The sequence below is a fragment of the Centrocercus urophasianus genome, unplaced genomic scaffold, assembly GCF_019232065.1.
Source record: "Centrocercus urophasianus isolate 14NV4802_14NV808 unplaced genomic scaffold, USGS_Curo_1.0 seq_36, whole genome shotgun sequence".
NCBI lineage: Eukaryota > Metazoa > Chordata > Aves > Galliformes > Phasianidae > Centrocercus > Centrocercus urophasianus.
In genome coordinates this window covers 4759194-4785098 of record NW_024884933.1, presented here as the reverse complement: position 1 = coordinate 4785098, position 25905 = coordinate 4759194, and the positions used below count along the sequence as shown (strand labels likewise).

General features: G+C 43.1%; 1 protein-coding gene across 1 annotated transcript; it reads left to right on the top strand.

The window, feature by feature from the left end:
• The first annotated feature begins 1589 nt into the window (after positions 1 to 1589).
• SSU72 (SSU72 homolog, RNA polymerase II CTD phosphatase) lies at positions 1590 to 23985 on the top strand. Its single transcript, XM_042831510.1, has 5 exons — positions 1590 to 1740; positions 7693 to 7836; positions 20733 to 20872; positions 21817 to 21935; positions 22960 to 23985. The coding sequence occupies exons 1-5, from the start codon at positions 1661 to 1663 to the stop codon at positions 23059 to 23061; spliced, it is 585 nt and encodes a 194-aa protein (XP_042687444.1). The 5' UTR covers positions 1590 to 1660; the 3' UTR covers positions 23062 to 23985.
• The last annotated feature ends 1920 nt before the right edge of the window (positions 23986 to 25905 follow it).

The following is a 25905-nucleotide window of genomic DNA, read 5'->3' as shown; positions in this document are numbered from 1 at the left end:
TTCCTAGGTGGTATTTTATTGTATTTATCTGGTAATTTCCAGTACAGCTATCAGGCCATCTCCATTTGAGCAGGATTTAAAATGGAAGGTTAATATGCTTGTTAACAGGTTTTTGGTTTTTTTTTTTCCTTCTTGTCCTGTGCTAAATGTGAGGAAAACAGCTGCTTAAATTGAAGCTGCTCAAGCTCAGCCTGACCCCAGCTTTGAATCTTCTGGAAGGAGCAGTCTGAGCCTCGGGCAAAGAATCTGTTTAATTCCATTAGGATGCTTTTTGTGGTACATAAAAGGGGAGGGCTGCTTGGTTTTGTTTGAAGGTGCAAGTGAAAGCTGGTGTTTTGCTTCCATGGAGACTCGGAGTTGAACTTACCAGACTGCAGCTTGCTGCTCTGTTTCGCTGTAGGAAGGGAGCTGGAAAAACCAAGGTAACTGTGTCACGTTTCCTGTTGAAGGCTCAGTACTTTTGCAATGGCTCGGGTGCATTTTCTTGGAGTCAGCCTGAGCAAACAGAACCCGGCTGGCATTGCTTTCAGCAGTATCCGTTTGAAGGCCATCCAGCGTTCTGAGCATAGAAGGAAAGGTGTAAAGAAACCACAGGTTTATCTTCCTTCAACGAAGGTGTTTTGTTTTTTGTCCTGGGGAAGCTGTGAGGAGAGAGAGAGAGGAAAAAAGGTTTTGGCGGGAAGCGGCGTGTGGAGAAGGGCGGGAAGGGAAAAGGACGGGGAAGGGCTGAGGGGGGGCGGTTCAGCCGGGAAGTGCTGGGGGAGGAGCGGGAACTGCGAGGAGGAAGGAAGGAAGGAGGAGGAGGAGGAGGAAAGGCTTCAGCTGAGCGCTGAGGGGGCAGCGGCCCGTTGTGCGCGGGTCTGCGTCCCACGGCCCAGCTCCTCACATCCACCGCAACATCGGGCTGCCACCTAGTGCTGGGAAAGAAGCGAGCCCGGAGCCTCTGCTTTTCAGGAAAAAACAAAAAACGATTGCTTGGATCTCTTCACCCTCTGAATAATAGAGTATACAATGCAGAATCAGCATAGCAGCAGCTTTGTTTATTTTCCTTTTTTTTAAACACAAAAACAAAAAACGACAGACTTGAAATTATTTACAAATAAGACCGGTTGACGTTATGAAACCTCAACATCCTACACGCATTTCTCCATCCCAGCTGGAAAATCTTTCGTGAGCCTGTTTTCAAGGCCGCAAAGGCAAACACTGGAAACAGTGGAAACCGAGGTGCCACAGCTGCCACTCACGAGCCCCCATGTTTCTGCGAAGCTGAATCAGTCAGAAAGAAAAGAGAGACACGTTACACAGAGCAACTCAATGCTGACAATCACGTTGCTGACTCCCGCAACTCTTTCCTAATCCCTGGTTTACCAGCTCCGTACGCAGCCGGACCACATCTCAGTGCCTGGCGGCGCTCTGGCGCCGCACTCCCAGCCCCTCTCTATGGTGTTGGCGGCGCTCTGGCACAGCACTCCGCCCCCTCTCTATGGTGCGGGCGGTGTCGCCCGCTGCGCGGTTGGCCGCTGCGGGGCGGCGCTGCCCTGCTGACACGTCCCGGCTCCGCCCGCCGCCGCGCCGCGGCCGCCATTTTGTACGAGCCGCCGGCGGGGCAGCGCAGGCTTGGGAGCCGCGGGGAACGAGCTGGGCTCTTCCCTGCGCCGCCATGCCTTCTTCGCCGCTCCGTGTGGCCGTGGTGTGCTCGAGCAACCAGAACCGCAGCATGGAGGCACACAATATCCTCAGGTAACCAGGCCCTGCACGAACGCCTCCTTCAGGCCGGGGGCGGCGAGGCCTGGCCTGTCGCTGGGCCCCGCCGTCGGCCTCCCGAGCCTTGTCGGCCGCCTTCAGTCGCGGGTTACCCCTCGGCACCGCATCAGGGGCTCCGATCGGGGCTTCGGGGCCTTCCTCAGGCTCTGGGGGCAGCGAGGAGCGGCTGCGGCTTAAGGCCGTGCTGAGGGCCTGTGCCAGACCCCTCTGGCCCACAGCCTGGGGACTCCGTTCTTGTTTGTGTCCTCTTTTCTCCGGCCCCTCCTCCAGGTGGGTTCGCTGGAGCAGTCCCAGCGATGGGGCCCGCACCTGCCAGCGGATCGTCGGACCCAGAGCTGCCAAACTTGAGCTGGTGCACGGACGGGCACGGAACAGCTTCTGTATCTCGTCATCGTGAAGCTTAATTGCATTCCCCCTCCCCCCATATGTATGAAGTCTGAAGCTACAGTAGATACTGAAAGGGAGTGTTTGCCCTGTGCAGGAAAACTGCATGAAGTATTTGATTCAGGATGTTGGACGTCTGAGTTTGTAAGAGTTTGTTTATTTAGCACGAAGAAGACTTTCAGTTTGGCTGAGTTCAAAAGGGGGAGATGGGAGGCAGAGATGACGGTTGGGCGGACCTGATCTGCCACAAGCTGTTTCTGAACCTTTCCTGTGCAACACAGGGACACGATTAAGGCCTTTTTTTTCTTTATTAAAGATATGTAAAGTTAGTATTCACATAAGGTGCCTTTTACTAGCACAGTCACTCAAGCAACGAAGTGTAAGTTATGTGGTATGTTTACAACCATGGAAGGAATAAATAATGGAAATACCTGGTCTGACAGCCATCTTACTGTGAGCATATGACGCTGTTAGTGTATGTGCTTGCATCAGATGTTACTTGAAGCAGTTCATTGAAAACACAACATGACCAAAATGTGTTTTGATGAGTAATGGGGAAGGGGTGGTGGTTTTTCTGTTGATAATCTTCTAACTGCATTGTCTGAATTGAATATTAACCAAAAGCTGAGTCCTCAAGGTGCAGGAGAGTTAATTTTTAGTATCGAGCCTTTTTATTCCTCTCTGTTTTTTCATAAGAAATAAGTCCCTTCCATTGTGACTGATAATCTTCTGGCACATACTGCAGGGAAGTGCTTTTTGGAAGCATCTTTAAGATTGTAATTAGGAAAAATAAAACATCATTTTGTGGAGGCTCATGAGCAGTAACATCTCATGTAATTAGGATTAGCAAGAAAGGCATAAAGGGCAAAACAGCTGAACAGCTGATCTTGTTCTAAAGAAACTGTTAGTCTTGCAGTGAGAACAGTCATTTGCCTTTAAACCTCAGAAGAAAAGTTTGCATTGGCTCCAACTCAATCTCTTGCATGTAAGGCAGTCTCTCAGTGTTGCTGTGTGTTGCACTGCACTTCTGAGAAAGCACGTGACTAAAAGAGGAAGAACAGTTGGGAAGAGTATTTAAAACAAAGGAGGTTTGTTATTGTAACTTCAAGGTAATTTGTGGAGGAATTAGGAAACTTGAAAGAACAGAAATACAGAAGAACCACAGGTGGCTGAAAACAAAGTCTGGAGTCCAGCCTTCACTGTTGGCCCGTGGTCTCACAGAACTATTCTAGGTGTTCTTTTTTATTAATATTTATGCTGGGTAATGTACCACAAAGAATATTTTTTTGAGGTGTTCATCGTGGTCGGTGAGTCTGACCTACATTGCTGCAAACATTTAGGATTCAGAACTGACTTCTCCAGTTCAGTGTGTTCATGAATTACGGTGTTTCTTTCAGTCGCATTTCTGGGGTAAAAGTTACCTGAGTAATTGTCCTTATTCCAACATTCAATCTGTAGAGAAAAAACACCTGTATCAGTTGGCAAGGTGAGCTGTAAGGCCTGCCTAATGCTTACTAGAACTTGAACCTACCAGTTTGGCACTTGCTTTTACAGCAGAAACAATCTCAGAACTGTGTGCACGTCCTGCTGTTCTCTCATTGGGCTCAACAAAACGATATAATTAACCTTCATGCTTTATACACCTCAGCAGTTTAACTTTGTGCTTTGTTCTTTTTTTAGCACCATACCATATAATAAGAATTACTTTTTTTAGTATAAACTTACTGTTCTCCTAAGCTGCAGTGGTTCATCCCAGAGGGTTTGCCATATCCCTGGCTTCTCAGATTGAATTTTGTGTTCATCCTTACTGCACTAAATACCTCTGTGCTATAGCTTGTACCTTTGGAACACAAATGTTTTTATGTATCTTTGTCACACTGAGTAATCCGCCAGTTTCAGGGCTAATCTTGGTTCAACCCAAGCTCCCATTTGCTTGGTGGTATTTCCTTTTATTTGTTTGTTTGTTTTTTTAATACAGACCAGCTTTTAAACACTTCATTGCTCTAATCTTTCAGCAGGTGTCTTTAAAGTCAATACAGTTACCATCAGCACTGCTTAATGTTGAGACATTGAAACTGAGCTGAGAGGCAGAACATTAAGGGCTATGCAGGGAGATGGAATCCTTCCCTAAAAGCTGTCAAACTGGATTTCAGTGTATAATCAATCCATGGTTCAGATCTTACTCATCCTGGGAGTTTTGCTTTTACAGATATGACTTGTGCTTGACTCTTTTCCCCCACAGAATACCCAGGCTTAGGCCATGATTCTCCTTCTAACACTGAAGAGGAAGGTAGAAGGGTTACACTTAGCAGCAGGCCTTGTTAGGCAACTTCTGCATTTCCATTTGTGTATATTTGGTTGCACAGAGTTGGCCTTGAAAAAGAAATCATCGTTTCAGGCTCCTCAGCATATAGCAGGTGCTCTTACCAGAGCTTTGTGGTTGCAGGGCTTTATGGCACAGATATCCTGTCTCTGTCTCCATGCTTCAGTTTCTCTTTGTTATTCTGGCAGTGGAAGCTGGTAGGGTGTTTGTATGCACTTCAGTCCTCTTATTTTTAGGGAACTAAGTGCCCTAAGAACCTAAGGATATGAGTGTGAAATATCTCAGTAAACTCCCTACTGGTTGCAACCCCAACAGCCTGAACTTAAATTTCATGTTAGTGATGTGATTTATGGTTCAGCATTTTCCAAGTAGAAGAGCTTGAGTTACAGCCTTGCAGTGCAGTGAAGGAGGTCAGTCATAACTCCTGCACTGAAAGCTGTCAGCAGCCAAGTGCTGCCAAATGGGTATTGGAACTTGCGTCATTTAATTGGAGGAGTCTTGAATTGCCTCGTTAAATCCTTCAGAGGGAGGAAGTGCTTTAACACAGCACTTGAATTTGACAGCTTATCACTGATCAGTAAAGTAGGTGTTGCAGTACAGCGAGTTGTTGATGTTTTCAAGATTTTTGTCATCAAAATCAGTTAACACTGCTTCCATTCCTGCTGTGTAATAGTGTGATTTTTATTTCTTTTAATTGCTTGAATGGCACAAGGTATTTTTCAAGTGATTTAGGAGGAGGACCATTGCTAATTATTCTCCTTCTGGTAAAACTGAATAAAGTCATTATTTTTCACTTTTTTTTTCCTGGATAGTTTTGCTAGAGCAAAACCAACTGCTGTTTTGTAGAAGGTAATCGTTGTTAAAAGGCCGAGCAACAGAAGAATAAAGACTTGATGATTCCCTAACCTAGATCTGTCCAGCTGCTCAACAAAAGCAGACTGTTGAGTAATGTGGGAGTGCAGGCAGCGTCATCGTCTTCCCCTCCCCTGTGTTGCAAGAAGAATGTTGAAACATGCTCCAAATATGTCGTAACAGTCCACTGAATGCATAACTAATGTAAAAGCTGTGTGCTGGCAAATGCCAGTGACGTAGCATGGAGTTATTCCAGGTGAGGTGTGCATTCCACCTCTCAGTGTTGAGCTTCAGGTGCTTGAAGCCTCGATGAAGATTTGCTTTGATTGATAGGAGATGATGTGAGCTTCAGGAGCACTGCTGGCAGTTGGAGGTGAACTTCGTAATGTGTGTGACCAAAGTAGACCTATTTCAGAGCTTAATATTAAGGAAAAATTAGGAGGAAAGAAGACTGCAGGTTTCCTAGTTGGTTTTTACACCCTTCTCTGTGTTTGGTGTCTGTTACTTCACTGAAATTCTAGGTGTGATCCTTGAAATGACAGGTTAAGCCATGGTCTTGACCTGGTTTAGAAGTCTAAAGCCAGAAGTTGCAGCCTTCTTCAGCCTTCAGGCACCAGACACTGAAATGTTTGTAGGAAGCCAATTAAGGTATAATAGAGGTTTGGCAAAATAGAGAAGAGCCATGGCTAAGTCAGCAGCTTTAGCAGAGTAGGTAAATATTTGCCATTTGCTAATGTTTATTTCTTACTGCCGTATAGAACAACTCATCTCCATTATCCAAGAAAACAGATTGTAGTGCTGCTTAATGTTAACGTGGTTTGCTTAGGTGCATTTAGGTTAATTGGGGAAAAAACAACCTGACAAAACACAACACTATGGCATTACCTCCAAGACAGGCAGATTCCTGGCTCTTTCTGTTGAATTTTAGCTATTAAATATGTAGTTCTTCATAAGAATGGAATGAAGCTATATCTGGCTTAGCCAAGAGTTCTAGGTGCAAGCCAGCAAAATATCTGTTCCACTTTTGAAAGGTAATTACAGTGTGTTTCTCAGTCCACTTTAGAGAGGCACCAGATACTGAAATGTTTGTAGGAAGCCAGTTAAGGTATAATAGAGGTTTAGCAAAATAGAGAAGAGCCATGGCTAACTCAGCAGCTTTAGCAGAGTAGGTAAATATTTACCATTTGCTAATGTTTATTTCTTATTGCCCAAAATTGAGTAGAGACTTCATGTGTTGCCAATCTAAAATATCTGAAAGCACACACAAAAACAAAAGGTGAAATGGTGTATGCATTAATTCTAAGAAAAAGTACTGCAAAATGTGGCCACTGTTTGAGAAATGGTTTGCAAGTCTTGATTGTAACTGCAAGGAAATGCTTGTCTTGGGTCTCTGCCCCCAAGACTTTCCAATAACTAGAAAGAACTTGCTTAAGCAAGACTTGTGTGTTGGATCTCATGATGCAGATAACATCTGCTAGTAAAGTAGAACAATACTGTGTCTGGAAAAACAAACTTGCATTATAGAATTGAAGTAAGTAAATAACCACAAAGTTATCTTAGAAACCCTGCCTCCCTCTTTTTTTTCTTTCACTGGTTATTGATTTGTTTTTGCTTTGAAGAACTGATGAATTTTTGCACTGATTCTGTGCTACAGTGGTGGAATGTGCTTGGATCCCTTTTCTCAGCTATAAAACCAATTAGCAGGTAGGAGGGAAAACCTCCATGGGTTGGGAGTTTATTTCCTGTACACTAAAGCAGTACACCTCAATCCCATGGGATCATCTTCCTCCATGTGTAGATGATGAGGTTCAGAAAGAGAATAAAAGAGGTGTTTGTTGGGGGAGGTGTGTCTGGAGATAACTGACTTCTATCAGCTGAATCACAAATCATTCCAGGAGTGGTTGGTAGCAGAGCAGAGTGTAGCTGGCTTTGCTAAAAATCTTCAACTGTATGAAGGCTCTTTTCCTTCTGGCTGTAATCCTGTAGGAATGTCTGGGGTTTCTTTTAGTCACTGTTCATGGCCCTGTGTCTGTGTTTTAGTGTATGTTTTTTGAGGGGAGGAAAAGACACAAAAAAGCCTAGAAATCAATGAGTTGTTCCTATTAGCATTCTTTATTTTGGAGTAAGATAGGTTTTGGGTAACAGTTGTAGGTTAACTCAAGTTCTGTGCAAGTGATACTGAGATGGGGTTTTTGTGTGTGCTGCTTCTCTTCAGGCCTCTACCCACTTTTCTGCTGCGTTGTGAATCCAAGAACGTTGTGAACATAGTTGTAAATGTTGAAATATATTTGGACTATTGACTGTACTTCAGTGTTTAAAATCCATCCAGTCTAATTAATGCTTCCCTCCCCTCCCTCACTGTCTTTCAGCAAACGAGGATTCAGCGTCCGATCCTTTGGAACAGGAACTCACGTGAAACTGCCAGGACCAGCACCAGACAAACCAAATGTTTATGATTTCAAAACTACATATGATCAGATGTACAATGATCTGCTTAGGAAAGACAAAGAACTGTATCCCTATGGCATGGCCTTAAAAAAAAAAAAAAAAAAAATCCAATATGGTTCTCCTCAAAAGGTGTAGTTCATTATTTGGCATTATGCATTAGGAATATGTAGTTACTTAACTGACAAGCTTAGATGTTTTGAGTTGGTAGGAGGTTTTTTTGGAAGGGCCTCTAATGCTCCCTTCTAAATTGAGTTACAATGTACTCATTCAGAGCTCTTTTGTAGCACGTTAACATGTTTACCTCCTGGAGGAAAGCACACTCATCTGTCACAGGTTGTCCATTACTCCACAGCACTGTGGGTCGTGTTTCCCAGTGCAGGAACTGTTCCTGGTAACGGTCACGCCAAGAGCTGCTGCCTCAAGATTAAAATAGTGTTTAGTTCAAACTGACAGGTAAGGTTTACAATATACTTTCTGTGGGAGAGAAGATGCTTGTCATTAAAGAACTCACTCTTCTCAACAAGAGCTACTTGATATGATCTATGCACCAAAGATTCCTACAGTATATTTTAAAGAATGGACATAGGAAAGCACGGTAACATACTTAATCCTGGGGAGCAGAGGTGATCAGGGTTATGCACACTACTTAGTTTGATTTTAAAACTTGTTGGGTTTTTATTTTATTTTATTTTATTTTTATTTTTAAAGAAGAAAGCCCATGTGATTACTTTGCACAATCAGGACACTTGTTCTAAGTACTCTTTTTTTTTTTTTTTCCTCTCTCAACAAAGGAGCTGTTTGGGGTTTTTTAAATTACTTTTTAAATATGAAAGAGGGAACTTACCATAGAGAAACTATCCATACACTGAATTTCTGCTGGAGAAATAGAACCTTCAGAAATGCCTGTTAAAAAAGGTTGGGCTGTTTGGTAAAGCTGTACAGCACAGTGAGTACTGTTTATACCTTGGAATGTCTTTCTCCATAGTGTTCCACACAGATTGTGTCCATTGCAGGGGATATTGCTTCTCTAATACTCAGTGGCTCTTTTTTCAAGAAATACTTTGTTAAATGTCTTTTTTTTTTCCAAGTAACAGGAATAATAATCATTTTCAAATGCAGGACATAGTCTCAATGCATCATGTGTATAATATGCATTTTTTGTATCCCTCTGCTGATACAAGGGAAATCTTGCAAACGCATCTTACTGAGGTATGCCACATCTTGATTAAAAATGAGTTGTTTCAAAAGAAAAGTACCTGAATTGAGCCATAATTTTTCTCAGCACCTCCTTGCATTCTTTGCTGCTGCTGCACTGAATGTCTGAATATGGCACTGCTGTAAGAAAACCAGTCTGGTCTCCATTCAGCATATTTTGGAGCTGCCATGTTTGTTCGGCTCCATGCTGGAGATGATTGCTGTGCTCCCCAGCCTTACATTTAAAACTTTTCTGAAGAGAAAAGGAAGCAAGTTTAAACAACAACCATTGAAAGAGAAAGAGGGCATAAACAATTCCCTCTGTATCTTTGCACGTTTCTCAGATGCTGTAATATGAAGCTTTTAGAACGAAGGCAGTCAGTGCAGGAAGCACATGCACTTCCAAAAGTGGGTTTTGAGGGGGTAAAGACTTCCACAATAACCCAGACCAGGCACATTCTTGTCGTAGAGCTGTGGAGTAGTTTTTTTGTGAAAGTATCATGTGGGTTCTCAGTTAAGGTAGATTTTTGTTAGCACTGGATCATAGGGCTGAGAGGCATGCACACATAGGCTGCGGTAGGTGGGGAGGGCCTGCCCTTCTGAAGGGCTTGGGGTGTAATTGATACGGGAAGACTAATGTGTCATTCCTAGGGTTTAGTTCACCCTGTTCCCCAACCTGCCATGTGTTTTGAAATGCTATGTCTGTCAGCTTGTTCCCATATTCCATTGATGGGGCACAAATTTGTGTGTTGCCTCATCTGGGAGTGATTTCCTTCCTCCAGTTCTGTAGGCCAGCAGGGATCCAAAGCATTAAGGACACCAGATGCTCAGTGAAATTGTGGCTGCAAGGGAACTTGGCACGTTGGCCAGACAAGGAAATGGCCCCTTGTTTCAGAAGGCTCTGGTCTCAACCAGGAATGAGCTTCTGCAGTGCTGGACATCAGTCAGAGGAAGGTTTAAAAAAAACAAAAGTAAGAATGGGTAAGAGTGAATAAAGATCACTGGAACTCTTACTAGTCACTTGGGGAAAGGAGGGAGAGCAGAACTCTCAAAAACACACTGTAGAGAGTAAAAGCACTGAGTCAAACCTGGAGCACAAGCTTGCATACCTAGAAGGCAAGGCACGTGCTGAGTTCAGAAGCATGGGGATGAGGGTTTAATGGAGCCAGGCATGCGTGTTCGGTTGAGTAGGTGGTTGATTTATATATAGATAGAATGGAAGCAGGCCAGAGCATTTTAAGATGTGGCAGTTGAACCTTACGGTTAAAGTAAGCGTTCCGTTCTACCGTTGCATTTTTAGAACATTGGTTTTAAACTTCCTGTGCCCCAGGGAGGGGGGGCTGCAGCAGAGCTGTGCAAAGCTGTTCTGAGTAGTTTTTGAATGCTTAATACTCTTCATTTTGGGAAAAGAGTGAAGGGTTCTGCTGCTGATCAGTAGGAGATACCATTGTCTGGGGTACATGCATTGGTTTATGCATGGGTAGTGTTGTGCTGCCTTGTATTTGCTTGTGTAACTGGACATCTCAAAGATAGGCCAGTGTGATTACTTGCCATTACAGCTCTGTGAAGGGATTTTAGAACTTATAGTTGTGATGGTGACTAGAAAGACAAAAGGAAAATGGGGGAAAATTGATGAGCTTTGCCATCAAGGGAAAGCAAGAGGATGAAACTTTCCAAAAGCCAAAATAAGCATACAACAACAATTGCTTTTATGCCCAGAGGTAGGAACCATTCAAATGGGAACTTGATCAAAATTTGACAGCAGTAGCTCCTGGGGCCTTTATTAGTATTAACTAACTCCATGATTGACTGTTTTTTTTTTTTTTCCTTTTTCTAAGTACTAAGAAGAAATACAATTATTTCCTAATATGTACCTATTTTAATATTGTTAGGATTTCTAGGCAGCTTGCATGATGTGACCTGTTCCTCTTTCCCATTTTTTTCTAATGTCCTCTTTTAATTTAACCAACTCCCTGACTGTAGATAGAATTCCAGTTCTCTCCATTGTAATGCAATACCAAATCAGGAGGGGATTTAAAAAAAGAAAGAGCAACAACAACAGCAAACAGCAAACCAAACACATACTTGGAAAAAATGTTGGGAATCAAGCACAAAAGCTGGTTTGGTGCATCTCAGTCAAAGAGATAGGATTCTTTTCTGACCCAAAAATTCAAAACTGTTAGTATTACAGGTGAATGGGATGTAGATTTTTCTCTTGGAACTCTATGATCGGGGTGGCCATACAGTATTTCTTGTGCTATTGCTGAGTTTTCTTTGGTTTATAGTAGCCTTCCCATTCATAACAAGTGGAAACAGTTTCTCTTGTCATATGCAAACTTCTTTGCCAGCAAAAATTCGTAGCATTGTAGACTCCACTTAGCTGACCCTTAACCCTGCTTTATCCTGCAGTCTTCTGCCTGCTTTGCCCTTTGCTGCCTCAGCTGTTAAGGTGCATTGTAGAAGAACATCAGTGGAGGAGAATGTGGGGGCTCTGAAGCAAGCAGAGGCAATTCCAGAACTGGGGAAAAATCAGAAAAAAATCTGAAGCAGGTTCAAGTATGCATGAGATTTTCACAGGGAGCAACTGAAGAAAACTGGAATCTCTGTTTCCTGCTGGACTATGAGGAATACCAGTGGAATTGTATTACTGAACTAATTGGTGCTGCTCTGGAACTGTACAGGTGTAGGATTCTGTGCCTTTCCCAAAACGTTCAGTTCTCCAGTGCCTGTGGAGAGAAATAAGCGCAGTGGCAGAGGGCTGTGTCCAGCTAAGAGAGCATCCAGGAGTGGTGAGGATATAGCAAGGAACCATTTTTCTCTCTGCAGAGAGGTAATGAAGGGCAGTGCTTTAAAACTGCAGTCATAGTGAGATGTTGCTGTATGAGGCATCTCTGGCAAAAAAACAAATCTGCATTCCTCTCATGGAGTCGAGTGATATCCAGTACTGGAAGCCAGATTTTTGGGAAGGCTTTCTCTGTACTCCCTTCATAGCAGTACTGGAAGAAGGCAGTAAGTTTCTCGTGCAGATGATTGCAGCTCTATTGAAAGTTATTTGGCCTCAGTCACAACTGCTGAGCTCAGTGTTGTATCCTGCATGCATAGTGTGGGTGCGTTGCTGGGGGCTGTTCAGAGCGAGGAATAAATTGCTGAGTGGTCCAGGTTCATAGCACCTTACAGATAAATGGGCTGTGTTTCTCTGTTCAGCCTACTTCAGTTGAGAAGTAAAATTGAAAAATAGTGTCTTACTTAAGACACCTGATGAACGAAGGATCTGTAAGTATGTACTGGCCCAGGATTACATCTGCCACCTTTTCTGAGTCAGTTGCAGCGTGTTGTGCTCAGGAGAATGGTAGCCTGTCTGTTCCAGCCTTGGTCTTAGTCCTTTAGAATACTCAACTTCTATAGCCAGGTTTTGGAGAATTCTGGCTCTTGAAATGATCAGTTTGCTCCAATGCATCTTAATGCTGGAGTAAGCTGGTATGGAGAAGCTAGTTAGTAAGGAGTAGCTTCATTCTGCTTTCCTAGCCTGGTAAGTAAGAGAACAGCTGTTAGACTTGTGATAAAGTTTATTGAAAACATAAAGCAGATTTTTTTTCTGCACTGCACACCAATCTGGACTTTTATTTTCTGGGGCTTCAGTATCGAAGAATATCTTGCATCTCACTGCTTGGCTGTGTTTTCCCAATTGATACTTTTCTGCCCTTTCCAGTGTACATCTGTGGCTTTGACTAATTGAGATTCACGTGGTTTAAACCCGCTCTTCCTGGAGTAACTTGTCCTGTCTCATCTTCAGGCACTTTTTTACCATTGGTCTAGATAGATGATCTTAGTGATTTTTCCACCTTTATGATTCCGTGACCTTTTTCTGACATTAGATAACCGTTTTCCTCTTTTATTCAACTCCTTCTCTGAAGAGGCTGACAATTGCATTACAGTTAATTGGTTGTTTTTCTGCAGTTACTTTGTATTATTTTTCCTGCTTGGTTCCTCTCTGAACTGCTCAAACTACTCAAGAGCTCCTTTGAAAGTCTGGGAAACCTGTATGTTTTTATTCATTTTGGCTGATGGCTGTTTAATTGACTGCTTGATAAAGAAGTGATGGAATTAGTTAATTACTGTTTTATTTGATTTGTTTTCCTCTTTCAGTTTGTTAAGCATCATAGAGCCCAACCTTGCTCTCTCAGTCAGGAGACTCACAGCCCTGTCTGCAGGACAGCCTCTACTGGAAGAAATAGGAGGCAAACTTGTGGTTCTTAGGCAGTGCCAAGTAGCCAGTGCACTTGAGGTTGATGCTCTTTCATACCCGCCGTGGTTTGATATCCCCCTTGCGCCCTGAAAACCAAGCATGGTCTTGGTTTTTAACCCTGTAAATAATTGTGCAATTTACATGATACGTGGGTATAAAACAGAGGATGTCCCAGGAAGTTCTGAATTTATTCGCGTTGTAAAAGAGCTCGAATTAATGTCTGCTTTTTCAAGAAATAGATGATATAGGAAATAGATGATTGTAGTGTAGCAGTACCAGGAATAAGATCCTTTTTCTTTGAAATGAGGTCATATCACTTTGCTTCTTAGTTTTCTTATTAACAAAGCAACTAGAACCAGATTGTAGCTGCTATAGGAAGTTTGCAGTGAAAACAAAAGGTGCAGCACAGAGTGGTGAAGGCAGCAGTGATTTTTTTCTTGTACAATATTTCATCAGAATCAGTTTCAGGTCTTGCTGCTGGAGTTATCACTTGCTGAAAGGATCTGGGACTTTACTCAGTAAATTTTGGTTCTCTTTTATTTTTAACATGTCTGTAACTAAGTTGTTTTTGCCAGCCACGCTGTTTATGCTTCATTATCAAGTAGTGAAGAAACATGGTACTGGTACCCAAATATTCATGGACTGAGATGATGGCTGTGCTGGTATTGATGGGGGAGAGCTGCTGGAAGAGAAGTTACAAATGTTTTCCTCTAAAACATTTGCCAGCTTTATTTTGAATACCGTTTATTCATTGCAGAAAGTCTTGCCACTTGAAACTCTAGAACGCGTAACAATTAAGCAATAATTGATGATATTTCTGGATCAGTGAACCTACCTAATATATGGAGAATTTATATTGGACCACTTTCCTGGAGGCTGTACAAAGCCACCGTGAGTTGCTTAGTGGGGAAAGAAAGCACTGCATGGACACGCAGGAGGACTAGTGAGCTCTGCAGAGCATCTGCGTCGCGCTCGGTGAGGCCGTGTAGCTCACTCTTGAGGATTCCTTATTTCAAGAGTAACTTACTTGAATGCCACTCCAGGTAAGCTCTTCATGCATGTGTTTCTCTTTTGTTTTCATTTGTTTTTCTTTCTGAATTTGGATCTGGTGAGCAGTTGTCAGCTGCTGTTCTGAACTGGCATTCCAGTGGTCAGCGGAGCAGCTGCTGGATCCCTGTATGACTGAAGCCACTGCAGACTTCTCCTGAATGCAGTGCAATGTAAGGCTCATTTTCTTTCTTACACATCTTTCAAAGTACCTTGATACTCTTAGTGAACTGGAGGGTAAGGATGAGGATGCAGTGTTTAAACTGGATTTGAACAATCTGCTGAGAGGTGTTTTTGTGAGTCTATACACTTCTGACCATAAGCTGAGTTCCAGTCCTTTTTTCTTCACAGAGGATCTTCAGATGAGAGCACTTTGCATAAAATCTCAGGCATTTCAAAGGAAGCCATTTTTGGTGTTTCCTAGCTTAGCTTGTGAAGAGACTGCTGTTAATTTTGGTTTCATCCACATTAAAAAAGGAAATATACGAAATTTATTAAAAATGTAAACAACAAATTTCCTCTACCTTTAAAGTTCCAGGGCATGATAGAAGCTACAGACACCTTTGTAGCTAAAGGTGCAGACTTCTTTGAGCATTTTGCCTTGCAGAGTGCTCTGCTAAAATTAGTGTGTGCAGTTAAGCACATCCCTCTGTACTTCAATATCCTGCTTGTATCAGTGTGCTCAGAAACGCTTGCTGCAGAACTCATCCTGCATATCTTGCTCAGCATACTGTTCTTAAAAGTAGTCCTGCTGTCTTTATCAGTTGTGTCTTGGCTTTCCCAAATACATGAAATATATGAAATAGCTTAATTTATGTACATTTGGTAATGCTTTAGTTTTATCTGGTGTAAATTCCAGCTCTTCACTCTATTTAGCTAAAAATAAACGTTGAATTATACTGCACAAAGCAGTACAGCCGTGTAAATCAATCTGAGAAACGTTGCTGCAGGCCCTGCTTCTCTCAGGTGTTCACCAGAACGACTGGTTTCCCCCACAAACCTTGTCTGTGCAGGTATTTCCAAGGGTTTTCCCCCTGCATCCACCTGCTCCTCTCATGACACTTGCTGCTCATCTTTTGGAGCCTGGCATTAGTTTCTAAACCTGAGGAGCATCCAAAAGCAATCTGTGTTACTTAAGCACCCTCTTCTGTTTTCCCCCTGCTTGCCTCCTGGTCTTGATTTTGACTTCTTTATCCCTTTGTTCCACATCCGCGTCACCTCGTGGCTCTGTCAGTAGTTGGAGGTACCTTGCTGAGATGACAGACCATTTTTTTTAGGTTCTAGCAATTGAAATCAAACTCCACTTGGAATGCTGGTTGGATGCTGTGCATAATGAGGTGTTTGACTGTGCCATCAAACAGGCCACATCTTTGAAGTCAGGTCTGCCTTTGATATTCTTGTTCTGATAGTCCCTTCGGGATGTCTGTCGTACCTCTCCTTCACACTTGGGATTTTATCCTTGCTTCCTTTCTTTTTCCCCTTTGAAAGCTTATTTCTGCCCAGTTTCAACCTCAGATACAGTTTCAGAGCTGTAACTGTCTGTTCAGAGCTGGTAAGTCGCTGTCTGGTACTCCAGGCTAAAGTAAGGTCTTCTCCCAGAGATGTGTGGGCACATAGCCCTCAGCTTCATGACTCAGCCAGACTTGAGGAAACCAGCATGGCCAGCACGTTGTTATTGGGCTTGGTTCTGGTGGTTACAGACCAGCTGCTGTGAGCTTGCTCAGAGGGATTTTATCTGTACAACTTAGAAATGTTGACCTTTGAAATGTCACTTGCTTTTCATTGCTTACTCATTTCTCTGCAAGTTGTTAATGTGGGCACAAACGTTATCAGAAATATTTAACCCAAATCAGAATTTGTTTCAGTTTTTGGACTGTGCGTTGCACAATACCACTAAAGGCTTATGAGCACGCTCTCATCTGTACTAAAAATGCTGTTTCCTTGCCAAATGAAAGGCAGTGCATGTTCCAGATACAGAATGTAGACAGTTCTTGCAGCGATAATCGCTGCTGCCTGGAAAGCAGAAATGGTTGTGCAGGTGCCCTTTTGTTCCCCGTGAAAGAAAGTGATTTTGCAGGTGGAAGAAGGTTGGGTAGTCGTTCCCTCTGCAAGCACTTTGCCAAGCAGGGTGAACCATGATGCACCACCTTCTTAACACAGATTTTAATAAATAAGTTGATATGGGAAAGACCTGCAACTGCCATTCCAGCTAGCGTGTTTGAGACTTCTGCTCCACTGCTATTCTTCTTTCTGAAGGATTGCAGTTTTTGAGTATGATGACAGCTGCACAAAAGTGAATAATCGACACGTCAGATTTGTTGGAAGATGTAGAAGCTTTGGCTGTCAGCCATTACTTCAGAGAGAGTTTTTCCTGAGAAGTGTGTGTACGTTTTATGAAATGGAGTTTACCTGGTTATGTTTAATAGTTGGGTCTGTTTTGGGTGACTGATTACGCACTCCAAAATTTTCAGGTTATGCTACTGGTGGGCTTCTTTATCAGCTTCTTCTAGAAGTTAACAGTGAAACTTACTGATACGTCAGTCATCAATGGGTTGTGTTTTGTTTTTATCCAAAGATTTTTGACTTTAGGCACTGTGTTGGCTTTCTCTTCTAAGATTAGTCATCTGCTAGATGTCTTGATATGACCTTGTTGGCTGCCCTCACACCAAGGGGAAGAAGGGGATGTTTCAGATCATGTTTGGTTTTTTTAAATGGAGGATGGAAGAATTTAAACAAGGTAGCCAGGCAGCAGGTACACTGGGTTCTTTTTCACTGACTGTCAAGGAAGACTTTGCTCAGTGAACTGGGATGTAGACATTCACTTGGAACCTTCAAAACATGCATGGTTGGATTCCTCTGAACTTCCTCTTAAGGTATGGAAAATACTTCTGAAAATGCATTGTTCACGTGCAATGAATGCCACTACAAAATTCAGCCCTGTTCAGCAACAGTGATGAGTAACCTAAGTCTTAAAACTCAGCATCATGTCTTGAAACATCCTAGTGTAAAGAAATAGGCATTGAATTTTGTTTTGCTGTTTGCATTTCTTACGTGGTGCTGCTTGGTATGCAGGTGATATTTTACAGAGTTCTGAGATAGACATTGCTTATAAACATGCGACTTAGGTGGGCTGAGATGGTGATCATTCCTGTCTGTCCTTCTCTGAATGTCAGGCTATGAGGCTGAACCATTGAAATTTCCCTGCTGAGTTAATGGAGCATTCTTATTCCAGCTGGATGCTGAGCTCCATGGAGCAACAGCTTAACGGCTGTATCCACCTTTGCTTTAGTCCTTCCTGTTTTTCTGAATTTCTCAGTTGGAATACTGGGGCTTTGTTTTACCTCAAAACTGAGTTGTTAAGTAGGAGGCTTCATCATCATAGATGCTGGGGGGAAAAAAATCCAGTAATATTTAGACTCTTCAAGGCTGGTAGCTACTCTTAATTCTTAGTGCTTTGAGAACAGCAGCAGCAGCAGTCTTGCACTGTGGCAGACACTGCACGTGTCTTCTGTTGCATAGTGTACCTCTTTCAGCCTTTGATCTTGGGATTTATCTAAGCCTCCTGTTCTTTTCTTTGATAATCTGTTGCTTTTTTTGTCGACCTCAAGAAGGAGCTATCTAAACGTAACCCATGATCATTTCTGTGCAGTCTAGTTGCTTTCTGTACCCTGTATTTTGTGATGTTTTGTGCTCTAACAAAAGTATCTGCTTTTATTTAATGCAAATAAAACGCATTTTTTGCATAACATTCTATAAGCTTGTTTGGTGGTTTAAAAAAAAGCTCAATTTACAGCCAGTACTTCCTTGCAATCTTGTCTTACTTCTGAGGTTTGTTTCCTCTTAGTGTCCTCTTGTGGTTTTACTTGGGAAGTGTAGTTGACATAAAACACTGATGGCTGGAAGTGATGGGAGGTCGGACACAGGGTTAGGTGTGGCTTGTGGATGGCTCTTCGTATTTAGGAAGGGAAGGAAGTTCTTGCTTATGAGAAGTCAGATCTGATGCTTTAGGTTATTTTAGTGCAGATGATGTACTGCTCTCTCAGGTGCTGACAGTCCACTTTAATGTATCAGGGGGATTAATCTCAGTATGTAGTTCTTAAGGGAATATACCATCTCTTATTCAGGAACAGCTCTTTTTTCAAGTACTGCCTACCCTTCAGAGAAAGTCTGTGTTCTGCTGTTTGGTGTGAAGAAGAGAATGCCTTGACTCCCTTTGGTTCTTCATGGATAGACAAAAATTTCTAAAAACAATCTTATTTTCCCCCAAAAAATAGTTAGCTTCCAAAATGGAGCTTGGAATAACTTGCTACCAAAGATGGCTGCACAGAGCAATCAGTGTTGTTGTTCACACGCAGAGATGGGGAGATAACACTGATGTTTGAATCACCGTGAACGAGACATAATGTGCTGACGTTTGCCTGAGCTCATGACAAGAATGAAGCTGGGTTATGATTGTGCATTGAAAACAGTCAGATCAGGTCCTCCTGCCTGCTGAAATGATGCTGTGCTGTTAGTTGGTTTTTTTTTTTCCCTCTTTGTCTGGTGAAAACAGGCTTCAGACCACCAAAAATGAAAGTGTCATCAATCTTAACTGCTTATTTCAATCTCCTTATATAGGCAGCTGAACCCTTTTGGGGGGACAAGTAGCTGTAAGTTGGCAGTGGAGAACTCGACTGTGTGAAGCAGAAAGCTTGGCTGTGTGGGTTTTCTGGATATGCGTAATTCTGTCTCCATGCTCAGGAAAGCTGGGGGACAGATGCCAGCAAAATCTTATCCTAGAAATGGAAAAAAAAAAAAAAAAAGAACTGAGATAAGTGTGTAGGATGTTGTGGGTTTTTTTTTTTTTTTTTTTTCCCCCTCCAATGACATGATGTAGAAATTAGGATTAGAGAACCCAGGAAGGGCGCACAGTCGAACTGCGGGCAGAGCGATGCAGCCAGATGTTGGCAAGTATCCTGAAAATGGCTGTTACAGTTCATTTTCATGCTTTGTACATAACCAGGCATCTCTAGTAGTTGCACTGATGTGTTTTTTTTTTTTTTTCCAAGCGTAACAGACCCAAGGAAACTTACAGAGGTGCTGTGAGGAAGCTGTGGGTGCTGGTGTACAAGGGCTGTTTGATTTAGCTTGCGGCTATGGAGCACAATTCCTTAGTTATACAGGATGAAGTCTTTTGGGAAACAAGAAGGGCAGAAGGCTTGGGAGTGACCCGAAGAAAGGAAATGCAGCAGAAGTTGGTTCCCTGATAGAGAATTGACGATATGTATTTGTGAGAAAGCGTCATTGAATTTGTAATTCAAAGCAGATTTTTTTCTTCAGTCAAGTAGTTAGTGGGATGCTGTAGATACAGAAGAGCTGAACATTTTTTCCATATAAAGCAGTCTCTTACATGGGTACGAGGATGACTTCAATTTTTAGTACTGTTCAAAAACTTGACAGGATTTAGTGCTTTTGGAGGCTGTTTGTTTGAAAGCTGTTGAAGAACATCCTGAAGTGTGCAACTTAGCAGCTATGGACCTGGCTGCCTTGGGCACTAGGACTTGAGGGGGGCTGCAGGAAGGTGAACAGTGTGTAGTCTCTTGCTGCAAAAGATCAGGAGTGATTTCTGAGGGAGGGGTGAGGGGATGGGGGAAGAAGCCTATTAAGTATGCAGCCTTTTAAAAGGAAAATAAACCAAGATAATCTCTTGCATACATACTACTAATTATGGATATATTATATATATATTTCTACAGAATCCTTCTGTTATCTCAAGAAATCATAAACTGTTATCCTTAATGCTGTTTTAATTTAGAAATGTGTGCTTGGATGGCTGAAAATATCTGGTACTTCAAAGCAAGGAAGAGATGCATCAGTTTCCAGATTTCTTTAGTTCAGGCCTTCCTTGGTATTTATAATGGACCCGTAACATTTTGTCTTTGAAGAGTTTCAGTGAACTGAGCAGATGTGTGACAGTCAGCTCTGGTGTGCCCCAAATGAAACTGCATAACCCAGAAAGCTGAGAAGGTGGGGATGATGTGTATGGGGATTAGTGCATGCTGTCTGAAGGAGTGTGGAGTGTCATCTTCAGCCCCAAGGCTGTGGTGGTGTGGGCCGTGACTCAAGCGATTGCAGGACATTCCATTAACAGATGAGTCAGTCTGTGCTCTAAGCATTATGCAGGTAAGAGCAGTTGCCCAAGGAAAGGAGTCCCGAAGAACAAAGATCTAATGAGGGCCTCTTAAAGCTGCCTCTACCGTTGCACAAAGGACACCGACAGTGGCCTAAACCCAGTGGCTGTGTGAATTATCCTTGCTGGGATCGTGCTTCCACCTTTAGGAATCTGTTTAATGGTCATTAATCTTAGTACTTGTAATCAAGGGGGGGAAAAAAAAGAAGTGTTTAAAAGATACCGTGCTTTTTAACTTGTATTCGTCATTTGCTCAAAAACGTGACTTTTCTTAAAGTAAAGGTACTTAACTCAAGCAACTTCAGATACACACAGAATGGGATTTTACATATGTTGGACAGAAATAAGAGAATCAAGCCACGACCGGAGAGGTTCCAGAACTGCAAAGACGTTTTTGATTTGATCCTAACGTGTGAAGAAAGAGTCTATGATCAAGTAGTAGAAGGTAAGGACCCTGAGCTGATAAACGGGGTTAACTTTGAGTGCTTGTCTCCCTTGAACCCCTGCCAGCATCCTTCACAAGCCTGGGAACATCTGCTTTGCTGGAGCACCAGCATGGAGAAATGCTCACATGGATGGCATGTGCCAGGGAAGCGGCAACTGGAAGTGCTGGATGCAGACTGGAGCTTGGGGTGCCTTTTACATTCCAAGGCCACCCAACTACATCCCTATTGTACACGCAGTGACTGCTGCCTGTCTCCTCAGTCCTTGTTGATCATGTTGCAATGAGTGTAGAGCACCCAACATTTGTGCTGCTGCAAGCTGAGCAATTTAGTGTCCTGAGTGCTTCAGTGTAGCGTTTGAGAGGGATTGGTGAGTTACATGGGAAGTGCCTTAAGTTACATGGGGTTGTAGGGGTGGATCTCCAGCTAAGATCAGCGTCTCCAATGGAAAGCAGCTGTTCTGTGGGAGTGTTCTGAGTTAGGAGCATAGGTGAAGAGCAACCGCTCGCCAACCTCTCATGTTACGATAATGCTCTTTGTAACTGACCAGTGGCAGGAAGAAATCTAAAGAGCCATTTGGAAGCGCCTGATACGCAAAGGCGGCACTTCAAAATGGCGGCTCTTCAAAATGGCAGCATCTCAAAATGGCGGCTCTTCAAAATGGCGGCTCTTCAAAATGGCGGCACCTCAGAATGGCAGCCTCAGCAGGCACTGGTGAGCTGCACAGGGTTAGGAGAGAAACTGGGAACTTGAACTGTCAGGAGCCTTCCACAGTCTGAATTCTTTGATTTCCCAAATCTACCTCTTTTGAAATAAGACCGTGTTTGTTGTTTGTTTTTTTTCCTATCTAAAAAAAGCTAAATAAACCATTTTCTTATGAATACTGTGTAAAGCTCGATTTCATTCCACCCAACATTTTGCTGTTGTGTGTTTTGTTTTCAACTAGACTTAAATTCCAGAGAGCAAGAGACATGTCAGCCAGTGCATGTGATCAATGTGGACATTCAGGATAACCATGAGGAGGCAACGCTGGGTGCCTTCCTTATCTGTGAGCTCTGCCAGTGTGTAAGTAGAGAGGGCTCGTTGCCTTGGGTTCGTGTGACCCGACTGACTGCACAGGGGTCGGGGGTTGTATTCCTTAAAAGTGCTGCAAATGGCAGAAATGAAGTGAAATTCATGTCAAGAGACCTAACTTAGCAAATCATTGCAGTTATTTTTGGAGCTGTTGGGCAAGCAGATGAATTGCGATGGAGCTGATGATTTCTGAAGTGAACAGTGCGTTTGTTCAAGACCAGTGTTAGCTGCCACAAAAAGCAGCATCTCAGAGCACTGGACTCGTTGGGCCCATGTTCACAACATTTGTTCATGGCTAAAATGTCTATTTCTGAGACAGTTGTAACATGTGGGATTTAAACATCAGAGCTGCGTTCTGAATCACTGTGTGCTTGAAAAGCATCCTGTGTAGGTGTATTTCATAGTGCCACCCTGTTGTGTGTATGATGTGGAAAACCTGGTGCCTCCTGTCTTCCACCTTCGATGTTCTTGGCCCTGCCTGTTGGAAGAAGGCTGGAAACAGTTGATGCAACTATCAAGAGAACAAAGGCTCTGTTTCACAACATGCAAGCCTGGTTACCTATTCTGGTGTGGCAACACATTTATTTTTATTTTTTTTCACTCCTGCCTTTGTGATCTATTCTGGTCTCAAATACTTGCATCCTTTCCAGATCCAAAAATCCTAAGAGAATCCAAGGGACTTGAAATTTTAGCCATCTGTTCAGAGTGCTTGTAGCTGTTGTGAAGCTTCCATTTGTTACCCAGTGAGGATGGATGTTGCCTACTCAACAAAGGGCTCCTTCAGTGCCAGCTCAGTGGGTTGCAGAAGGAAGGTTGTGCAGATGAACACGATGCAGAGCACATGTGGGTTTGGGAATGTTGGGAATCTCATTAACGCACCCAGTGCTGCACAGTTGGGTGCTGCATGCTGATTTAGGTTTCACAGTGAGCCAAAATCGTCAAGTCGTTACCATTCTCTTAACTGCATTGTATCCTTGGAGCCTGGTTAATTAGTGTTCTTTTTTTTCTCATTTAGATACAGCACACAGAAGACATGGAAAATGAAATAGATGAGCTGTTACAGGAATTTGAAGAGAAAAGTGGAAGGACTTTTCTTCATACTGTCTGCTTTTATTAAAGCACATCTGTCTCCTAGGCCTTAATACAGATGAGAGAAGCATGTGTTTAAAGTTCTGATTATACTGTATTTTCCTGGAAAATGAATATTGATTTTTTTGTTTTGTTTTGTTCAAGACTCCTCTTCAGTGGTTGTTTTGGTTTCAGGTATTCTGTCACAGGCAGGCAGAGATACCAGTTGAATTGTACATATGCAAAGTATGCACAAAGGCCACCTATTTAAAAATGAAAATCAAGATTTCCTTTAAATCCTACTTCAATTGTTACGAGTAGGCTTTTAATTATAAAGAGAGTATTTCTTGAATATAAGTTTATAATGTATTTTTCCAGCTTAAAAGTTTATTTTATTTCAGTTGTGCTTTCTTTTTTTTTTATTATTTTAATGTGACAGAATGGCTGAACTATGTGAAGATATGAATGGAGCGATGACAAATGAGTTATCTGTATATTATTAGATATAAGATTGGAAGCATCCAATAAAAATGAAAAACCTGCAAGTCTGTCTGTTTCTGAAATAGAAGCCAAGCAAGCTGTGAGTGCTCTGCAAGGTCTGGACGGGAGCTGGAAGAGCTGCTCTGGCCCTGGCTTGGAGGCACTGGTGTTTGGGCACATTCCCTTGGTTGTTGATCCTGTGTTGAACCCAACCCAACTGCTTTCTCCACGTGAATTTGGGCACCTCCACTAAATCTTTTTCGGGTCTTCATTGCTTTTGAATGACTGTATGTGAGACTGAAATATAAGGGTGGAACTGTAGCTGTCAGGGCCCAACTGTATATATGTCTTCTATAAGGAGGAAGGGGAGAAACTGCAAACTCTGCTGTTAATAGAAATGGTTTGAAGCTTTGTTAACTGAAATGTCTTTTGAATGGAAATATTCTCTGCACATACAGCAATAATAAACGTGTTTGTCACAGCCTGCAATCCAGATGCTGACTATGTACATGTGAGCAGAGCAAAAGCTCTTTGTGCAAACTGGTAGGAATTAAAAGCACCAGCTTAAAAGTGAAGACAGACCAAATTATAGACATTTCCAGTGCGAGTGGTAAATCGCTGTTGCTTAAAGGCAAGAGGAGATCTTAAAAGCTGTTTTGTTAAAGGAAGCCGTGAAGGATTTGGAGCAAGTGAAGTCTGTGTGCTCTTTAGTGCTTTGAGAAGTGGAGACAACTTAAATGTGCCAGAAGTGAAGTGGCATGAAATGGAGCTTGGGCTCCTGGCTTCGCGCCTGCCTTCTCACTGCCTTCTCGCTGCCCTCTGGCAGCTCAAGGGAAGGCTCAGTGCTTTGGTAAGATGCTGATTTCCCTGTGCCTGAAGCCAATGCTGGGGGTTGGCTCTGATTTTTAGGGTGGTGCTGCTCTTTGAAGTTGCTCATCTCAAAGTCAGTTGATCCCAAAGGGATCCTGGGCATCCCTGCCCATTCCTTTCAGCCACCCTATGAGAAAGCCACAACCTGCTGGCTCACTCAGCGTTCTGGCCAGTGCCCAAATGGGTCAGAGCATCGTGCACGGGGTGCAGGAATGTTTTGTATCCCTCAAACACTTGTGCTGCTTTTCTTAGCTATGAAAACAAACAGAGGAAAAATCCTGCAGAGAATGAATGAAGAGAGCAGAATGCTTTGGGATGGGGAGTTGAAGCAGCAGCTCCCATACGGTGTGCAGGGTGGGTTTGTATGGGTTTGTCCTGTGCTGGTTTGTTTCGGGAGGCTCTGAGAAGGATTTCATTCAGCCTCCTCTGCTTTTCTGCTCGGTTGTCTGATGCCACAGCTTGTTGCCATGGGGATCCATACAGCCCGGGGAGGAGAAGGGTTCTGTAGGGACTGAACTGCTTCAGTTGATCCCTTTAAAGATGTATTTCAAGCAAGCATGGTGCTGAGTGTCTGGAGCAGAGTTCTCTGTGCGGCATCAGGACTGAAGCCTTCGCTCTTGGTTTCTGTGTCGGGAAATGTTTTCTATTTTCAGCTGAACTCATTCTATACAGAGCTCTTTGGGTTGTGCCTGCTGGGCACAATGCACTTCTTGGTTTGGTTGATAGGAGATTTCTACTCTGAAAGAGAGCTTTCAGCTCTGCTCTGCTTTCCCATCAGGTCAGAACTGGATGATCTTTAAGGTCCCATCCAACCCCAAGCCATTTTTATGAGTCGATTCTGCTTTTCTTTCACCCAGGTGATGCTGTTGGGCTGTGTGTGGTGCAGGACAGCCCTTCCTCAGCCCTCAGTGCTGCCGGATGCACCAAGCTGAGGATCAATGAGTTACAGCCCAGCTAGGCAGACTATCCAGCTCCAACTTTTGTTGCTATTGCACGTGGGAACTTAGGTGAAGGTGTTGGGAAAACAAGTGCTGGGACCAGCATGGGAGCACTGAAAGGAATGGGAATGCCTGGAGTCCCATCTCCCACTGCTGGGTGCTGAGCCTTGGGAGATTCTGTACCATGGGTGGGAGCAAAGCTGGGTGTAATGGGGTCTGTGCATGGAGAGCCTGGCTTAGCAAATGCTTCACATGTGTGGTTTCATTAAAAAAAAAAAAAAATCATCTGCAATGCAATCTGTGCTCTAATTTGAGGGCACCGTTTAGTGATTTTAATTGTGTGACAGTATTTTGGTATTTCCAATGCCCAGTAGTAGGTTAATGACTGTTCCTTGAAGAATGGAGTTTATATAACACAAGTCATTACATAAGGAGGCTGATCGTGGCCTGGGGAGCTGAAGGAAAACAAAAGATGCAAGAATGCAAACCCTCGAAGCAGCAAACGGTGGCCCCGAGTGCCAACAAGGTGATGATAACCTTGAGTGATGTGCTGTGGCTGCTGCCCATCCCTATCGCATGGTTTAACGGCACGACCGACCAAGCCA